This window comes from Lagopus leucura, unplaced genomic scaffold (assembly GCF_019238085.1).
Source record: "Lagopus leucura isolate 7727_CA_CO unplaced genomic scaffold, USGS_WTPT01 Super-Scaffold_100157, whole genome shotgun sequence".
In the NCBI taxonomy this organism is placed as follows: domain Eukaryota; kingdom Metazoa; phylum Chordata; class Aves; order Galliformes; family Phasianidae; genus Lagopus; species Lagopus leucura.
Window position 1 is genome coordinate 30,566,354 of NW_024962334.1, and position 8,280 is coordinate 30,574,633.

Genomic DNA, 8,280 nt, shown 5'->3' on the forward strand with positions numbered 1-8,280 from the left:
TATGTGTATACAGGCATGTATAAAAAGCTGTTTTTCAATATAGTCACCACTGTTGTCTAGGCATTTTTGCCAGCAATAAGGAAGAATCTGTATGCTGCACTCTTAAAAATTTGCACCATTGGAAGTGATCCACTATTTCACAGCTGCTATGATGACATTGTTGCTAAGAAAATGTTCCCTGTGCTGTCCATTTTCTCAATCAGATGGAAGTCAGTAGGCACCAAATCCAAATATATGGTAGGTGTTGTAGTACAGTCCAGCCAAGACTGGCAATGTGTTCTGCTGTCTTCAAATGGGTATGGGTATATGTAAGAGAGAGGCTGTCTTGTTCTCTGGCCTGATTCTGAGACTTGGAGCCTTCAGTTTAGTCATTGAAACATTGTAGCGGTCAGAGTTGATGCTCTGTTCTGGCTCCAGAAAATCAAGTAGGATCAGTCTTTTCCTATCCCAAAAAGCAGTGCACATCACTTTACTCACATCTTGAACTTTTTCTTCAATGGGGAATTCACACGTTGCCACTCTACAGGCTGCAGTTTTGACTCTGCCTCATAGTGGTGATAACTGTGTCTCATCACTGGTAATACATGATCCAGGAAACTGTCGTCTCCAGCCATAGAATCATAGAATTACTCAGCTTGGAAGGGACCTCAAGGATCATCAAGTCCAACCACAGCCCAACCATAGTACCCTAACTCTGACAACCCTCTGCTAAATCATATTTCTGAGCACCACATCCAAACAGTTCTAAATGCATCCAGGGGCAGTGACTCAACCACCTCCCTGGGGAGCCTATTCCAATGTTTAACCACCCTTTCTGTAAAGAAGTGTTTCCTAAAGTCCAGCCTAAACTTACCTTGACTCATACTTGAGGCCTTGTAATGGTTCAATGGTCCTGACTAACTTGCATATGGTGTTCATTTTGTTCCTGTGTGAACACTTCTGGGACCCACCTGGCACAAACTTTGTGATACTGTGGCATTGTCACCATCGTTTCCATCACGTTGAAGCTGATGTTCAGCTCTGTATGCATTTTGCTGCTCGTAATCTGCTGACTTGTGTGGATTGAGACTCTTCATTTTGTAGTGTGGAAATTGTACATGACCAGAGGATGGCTTGTCTTTCATGTAGTTGTGCTGAAACGCACTACTCACTGCCTCGCTGTGCTCTCATCCACTGTTTTGTTTCTGTAAATGTTCAGCAAGCATCAATGAATGTCAATGGATGTAATTTTTTATGCACGGAGGAATTCAGTTCCACATATTTGCTTTATATGTCAGATGCCATTTTGTCAGCCTGCCCCTCTGCTACCATCTGTCATATGGCAATGAAATGTAATGGGATATTGATGGGAAGGTTCAACTTCTACTGCAATATGCTGTCAACATCTGCCTCTGACATCACTGGCCAACACAATGGAATAGAAGGCATTATTTTCAGAGCCGCCTTCGTGCACATACATGTGTATATATATATATATATATATATATATATATATATATATGCATTTGCCTTTGTATACATATGTGTTTTAGAGGAGACTAGCAATGATGTCTCATGAAATATAAATTTAAGCTAAAGTGTTAATTGGTTGCTTGCATCTGTGTATGTTTTCTTTTTACATATAATTATTTATATGAACTAAATTGCTTATTGTGTGGGCATTATCCTTATCACAAATACCTATTTTATAGTAAGTTAACTTGAAATAAGCACAATCATTCTACTTAAAGGTTTATGGAATCAAATTTTAATTAAAATATACTTGCGGAGTAGAATATTTAGGAGTGAGTTTGTATTTTTGTAGCAGCTGCTCACTGCATGTTAATTTCTATGAAGAAAAGAAAGGCCTGAGTCACAGGAAAAACTCCCAGTGGTCTCTCCTAGGAATGCTTTTCTTAGACTCTTATTATCTGTTACAGTATACGTTTTTATGTTAGATTATCCTAAAAACATCTCATTTATTTCTACCATTTCAATCAGAAAATATTTGGTGGAAACATCACATTCAAAGATGTGGCATTCAAATACCCAACCCGCCCAGAGGTCAAAGTGCTCCAAGGCTTGAACACTGAAGTAGAAAAAGGACAAACTCTGGCCCTTGTTGGTAGCAGTGGCTGTGGGAAGAGCACTGTTATTCAGCTGCTTGAGAGATTCTATGATCCGCTCAGTGGAGAAGTGGTGAGTGTTCCCTGTAGAAGTGCAGGCTGTGTTGTATGTGATACACGTTTAATGAATTCTACTCATGTATTTCATTTGATACTTTTTCTTCTAAATCTCCTTAGGTATTTGCTGGTATAACAACTCACTTTTGTTGGTATTTCTAATATCATTTACATGGATTTTCAATATTCTCTATGCAATCATGGTGAAAGTACAGTAAAATTCCTAGATTTCCTGTGCTGTTTTGAGTTACTAGAACAAGGTCCAGTGGAGAGAAATTGTTACATTGACCTGACCAGAGCCAGAAGCAGTATCATGGAGGTTCAGTTTTTGTCCCAGTCCAGACTAATTGATGGAAATTGCTGTTTTCAGTAAGATGAGTGCAGGTTACAATTTGTAAATAGCAGCCCCTTCTTTATATTGTATCCTAGAGCTATTTGCTTGAGATCTTTGTATTTCTTTTATTTTTAATGCTGAATATGTGCTGTAACAAAGAGAAAAGGATACCAAGGCAAATTTGTAAGGGCTGAGGCCTGTTCTAATTGTAAAGAGCATAAGCAGACTCTCTCACCTTATTTCTGTTCATTTCTATGATCACCACCCTTACCAATGTACATGTGTAGCAAAGGTCTTGACAGCTGATCCATTCTGAAAGTAGCACAGCTGATAAAATGCAGTTCTATCTGTGACTGACTGCTTGTTTTCAAGATTCATGAAGCCATCGCAAACGTACTCTGGGTCATTTATTTATCCATCTCCAGCCTCAGAAAGAGGCTGCGCAGATGCACGTGGCATCTGCTGGAAAGAGCAGAATGTAAACTTTCCCACTTCTTACCTGCCTGGTAATTATGATTTAAAAAAAAATAAAAATCATTAAGACACACAGGTTCTAAGAGAGTTGTTAAGGATTTCTGATTTTATTGGTGCTATAGCTAGACAGTAATTATACTCACATCCACCTACTGCTATTGATAGTACACAAATCACCTCAATGCACCATGGTTTCTAATAGTCCAGGAACCTGTGGCTGCAAAGCTGCTTGCATACACAGCCATTTTGTTCCTGACTGTAAGGCAGAAATGGTTATATCAGATTTGGGTAGCTCTGGCTACAGGAAGAAGAGTATTCTAAGAGAAGTTCTGCTTTCAGCTCAGGATTGAGTTCCAGACTAATTAGTTCATTGCTGGAGAACTGCAGTTGGGTTTTTCCTGCACCAGCAACTCCTCTAACAGCAGCACTTGGTGATAAAGTTCAGTGTCCTTTCTCATCTATCAGGTACAAACTGAGTAGTGAGAAAATGAGATGGGGTGGGGGGAGGGAGAGAAAATCTAAAGGTTTCTTCTTGGATCTTGAAGCATGACTCATTAGTTCTGCTTTAGATGGAAGTCATCAGGACAAAGTAGAAATATGGATCCGTATTTTTGACAAAATAAGTCATCCCCCTAGCAGAGACAGTTAAGCATAGAACTGTGGATACCGATGTCCAGAAGAGAAGGAGCTCCAGTGCAGATACTCTTTCACATGTATCTCATTTTACACAAGCAAATGGTGGTAGAAGATTTCTCCCTGAGGTGCGAAGATGATATTCAGTTATGGGGTTAGGACTCTGTGCCCATTACAGCCCCCATTAAAAGTCATTTGAGAAGCCAGGACATCTGGATTAGGAAAACAGAGATGGGATAAAGCTGCTAATAAGGGGAGCAGAAGCACTATGTGGTATGGATTTTTCTTTTGGTTTCTGAAATAGATATTTCTGTCATGACTGTAGTACCGAATGTCTGTAGTAGTGATACTACGTTGGCAGCTAAAGTAGATCCATATCAGCTCTTCTAGATGGGGTGATAAACAAGTAGGGAGCAGTGAAATGGCTTCATATAGCTGGAGTTTGTCTAGGTTTATAGAGATTTCTGGTCATATTCTGCTGATTGTAAACATAGATAAGCTTTAACACTCATCTGCCCACCTCTGCTGCTGCCTGGAAGTGTGTAATCCAACACTGAGGGCATGAAATGCCCTGGCCGCTAAAGGCTGCAGTGTTGCTAGATAAAAAAACTAAAATATCTGATTAATAGTAATAAAGCCAAAGATAAAGTATTGTGATCGTAATATCTTCTTTCTGACCTTTTAGCTTCTGGATGGCCGAAATACAAAGACACTAAACATCCAGTGGCTGAGATCTCACATTGGTATCGTCTCACAAGAACCAATCCTGTTTGACTGCACCATCGCTGAAAACATCGCATATGGGGACAACAGTCGGGAGGTGTCCCATGAGGAAATTGCTAGTGCTGCAAAAGCAGCCAATATTCATTCCTTCATTGAATCACTACCAAAGGTAATTAGTATTCATTTTCACATTGCAAACTGGGGGAAAGTATAGTGCCTATATTCATGTTTTTCTAAGGAAATACCTGTAAAAAAAAATTTCATTTTTCCACAGTTTACTGAATTTGACATTCATATTTGTTTGGTTTGTGGGGTTTTTTTTGTTGTTGTTGTTGCTTTTTTTTTTTTTTTTAATCACCTAGAAGATCTGAAGAGCACATAGAAACCTAGGAGGTGCTAGTGGTTGTAGGCATTACTCAATTCCAGTGCTGCCGATGCCTGTATTGGAGATGTCTTCATCTCTCCAGGAGTAGTGTCTGTTAAATAGTGGCTTAGTTGGTATTGGCACTCTGGCAAGTTTTAGATGTGCTGCATGGAAGAGCAGAAGACATAAAAAGAAGTGCTGGAAAAGAAGATGAGTGCTCTCCTCCAGTTAAGTGAAAGCAACGGGAAAATGCTAAGGAAGCCCCAGAGCTCTGCTTCAACAGTCATCTCAATGGACAAGTGTATGAAGACACCCATGGAGCTGGCTTGTGAAAATGGGCAGAAAGACATCGTCTTGTTACCACTTCAGTCTCTTGCTTTTCTTGCTCTGATAAGTTGAATTTTGGTATAAACTAAGCAGCACCTTGAAGGGAAAACAGTTCTAGTTGTGAACAATTATGCTGGGGAAAGATCCCAGACCTGCAGGTGTTCTACTGAGCAGCAGCTGCAGTGAGCGCAGGCACAGAGCCTCCCAGCTGCTGCTCAATAGGCTGAGGCCTGTCTCCTTACTCCTGTAGAAAATGTGGAGACGTATTTCTGAAGCAGTGAATTCCCACATGCTTAGGAGACATGGTCTGATCTCTCAGACACAAGATGTACTTTTGTTTACATAGTAGACAGTCAAGAACTACAACAAATAAGGGAGTTGGAATCAAATTTCTTGAGTAACTTTATTATTTGCTTTAAATAGGGATTGGGTTTTGAATTTGAGCGGCTTCCAGTTCATCCTCAGTTACTCACAATGTCTCTTAGGCTGCTTTTTTTTTTTTTTTTTTTTTCTCCTTACAGAGGAATGGTGAAAGGCAAGCAAAGGGCGCAGACTACCAAGGCTGCAGTGACTCAATCCTCCTCTCATCCCAATCCCTCACCAAAGCCCAACAGCACTGCTCCTGCTCAGCACCGCAGGGTGTGCTCTGCAGCTGAGTACACTGAGAGATGTGCTGCTTGTGGGCTGCTCACACTCGCCTGCTCTGTTACTGGGGATTGCTTAGAATTGTCCCTATGTAGAAACACAGCTGAACTGTCATACTAACAGGATCAAATCCAAATCCACGCTGATGCTTAGTTTCTTTATTTAGAAATATAATACACGTGTGGGAGACAAAGGAGTCCAGCTTTCTGGTGGCCAGAAGCAGCGCATTGCTATTGCCCGAGCTCTTGTACGGCAACCCCACATCCTGCTGCTGGATGAAGCCACCTCTGCACTGGATACAGAAAGCGAAAAGGTACGTTGGCTCTGCAAACTGGAACTGTGATTTGCAAGTTGGCTGGGTGACCTGTGGCTGGGATGTTGTCACCCATATGTTAAAGCTCCAACTGGTATATAGAAGAATTTTATGTTTGCATTTTTTTTTTCCTGTCTCCCCTGCCTATGTACCTGTAGAACCCTTCGTGTTATCTTTCACATCCATCGTCAAGTTCAGCTCCAACTGTGCCTTGGCTTTCCTATCTCTAAGCACAAGGATAACAGCCCCGTATTCCTCCCAGACTACTCATCCCTGCTTCTTCATTTCCCTCTTTTCTCTGTTTAAGCTGCAGGTCCTTGCCCAGCTATAACAGTCACCTACCTCCCTGGCTTAACTTCTGCTGGGGGATGGAGGGCTGTTGCCCTCTTTAAGGGGGTCCTTACAGAGCTGCCAGCCTTGTTCTGTGCCCATGCCCTTAAGGACAGTTTCCCAGGGGATCCCACTAAGCAGTTCATTGAGCAGCTGAAAGTTTGCTCTATCCATTTCCTAACAGAGAGGGCAACTCTGCCACCCCTCCTACCCAGTCTATCTCTTCTGAAAAGCCTGTAGTCCTCAAACAGGGTATTCCAGTCATGGGATTCATCCTACCACGTTTCTGTGATAGCAATTAGGTCATACTTTCCTAATTGTGCCCTGGTTTCTAACTCCTCATGTTTATTTCCCACGCTGTGTGCATTGGTATAGAGGCACTTCAGCTTAGCTACTGGCCTTGTTGCCTTCTCAGAGGAGCCCTCCCTAGCACCTCCAGGACAAGTCTGAGGTCTCACTGCCTCCCGATGTGACAATGTTCCCACACGCTTCTCTGTCACCTAGTACACCCCCTCCCACCATCATATCTAGTTTAAAGCCCTGCTAACCAGCCCAGCCAGCTTGTTTTCAAGAATATTGTGGCCCTTCTAGTCAGTTGGCTCCTGTCCGCTGTCAGTATTCCCCCTTTCTCAAGGCTCCAAGCCATTGTACCCAAAGCCTTGAGTGTGACACCATTCATTCAGTGTATTCACTCTCCTCCTTTTTTGCTGACCCCAGTCACCAACTGAGAGGCCAGAGGAGAACACAACTTGTGCTCCCAATCCCTTCAGAGGTCTTCCCAGTGCCCTGAACTCCTACCTGACTGTAAGACAGCAGATAATCTCCTACTGCTTGAGGAGCATCTCCCCCACACCCTTCCTGTAAGGATGGCAGAGTGCTACTCTACCAGTCAATCCCCTTCCCACAATCCTGGATGCTCCTCAGCCTTTCTACTTCCTCCTTTAGCTCTACCACCAGGCTGAGGAGATCATCCACCTGCTCACACTGCACACAGGAGGTATCCTGGCTGCCCTCCTGTAGCAGTGACAGGGCCAGGCACTCTCTGCAGCCTGAGACCTGAACTGCAGCATGGATAATCTTCCTGTTGGTTTGTTCATTGCACAGATTGTCCAGGAAGCACTGGATAAAGCCAGAGAAGGCCGCACCTGCATCATGATAGCTCACCGCCTGTCCACCATCCAGAATGCTGACAAGATTGCTGTGATCCAGAACGGCAAGATCATAGAGCAAGGGACTCATCAGCAGCTTCTGGCTGAAAAAGGCTTCTACTATTCACTGGTCAATGTTCAAAGTGGGCCTCGTGTTGTATGACAGTGGGCAGTGTCTGCTGAAGTGCAGGTGTACAGCTGGTTCATTATTTTGTGTGAAACTAGGTAGGGTATTTCTGTACTTCTAGTTTGTTAAAATTCTGTAAATAGCTTCCTTAAATTCCATGACTAATAAAAAAGTGTACCTCAGTTATTTAAGAACTTTACATTCTTTGACTGTTCTTCTATCAGTGCAAAAATTTATAGCTGCTCCAATTAAAGGTATGCTGTGATTATGAAAAGCACAGCTGATGGGCAAGTCTGCCAGCTACAGCTCTCATGGTGCAGACAGCCCATTCTGTCTCACAGGGCTCTGAGCAGAGCACTGCTGCCACACACTCCCCTATCTATAAAAATAGGGAGAAGGGCTGAGGACAGAGATATGTGAAGAGTACAGATGCTCTCCAGAGCAAAGGGAAACATAGATAGTGTCCAGATACATGGGAGGAAGCTCTTAAATAGGGTACTAGTGAATGAAGGGATGAAAACCAGTTATTACTGTTCAGGATTCAGGAGCTGTCTCTACAGGATCATGGTAACTACATGTTACAGCTCTCTACTCTCAGTGCCCTCCAGCCTGAGAACTATGGCAGGGAGACAAAGGCTGCTAGGCAGCCAGAACAATTTGAGAAAAGCAGGTTCCCCAAATAAAAGGAATAGCTCTTGGT

The 8,280-nt window shown here is 42.7% G+C and overlaps 1 protein-coding gene across 2 annotated transcripts in view; it reads left to right on the forward strand.

The window, feature by feature from the left end:
* The window catches only part of LOC122189194 (ATP-dependent translocase ABCB1-like), a 42,495-nt gene extending 34,733 nt beyond the window's left edge, over positions 1 to 7,762 (forward strand). For both annotated transcript variants that reach the window (XM_042888095.1, XM_042888096.1), the window contains 4 exons: positions 1,981 to 2,178; positions 4,289 to 4,495; positions 5,829 to 5,975; positions 7,410 to 7,762. In XM_042888095.1, the coding sequence (XP_042744029.1) occupies positions 1,981 to 2,178; positions 4,289 to 4,495; positions 5,829 to 5,975; positions 7,410 to 7,616 (759 nt within the window). In that variant the 3' untranslated portion in view covers positions 7,617 to 7,762. The remainder of the gene's footprint in view (positions 1 to 1,980; positions 2,179 to 4,288; positions 4,496 to 5,828; positions 5,976 to 7,409) is intronic.
* The last annotated feature ends 518 nt before the right edge of the window (positions 7,763 to 8,280 follow it).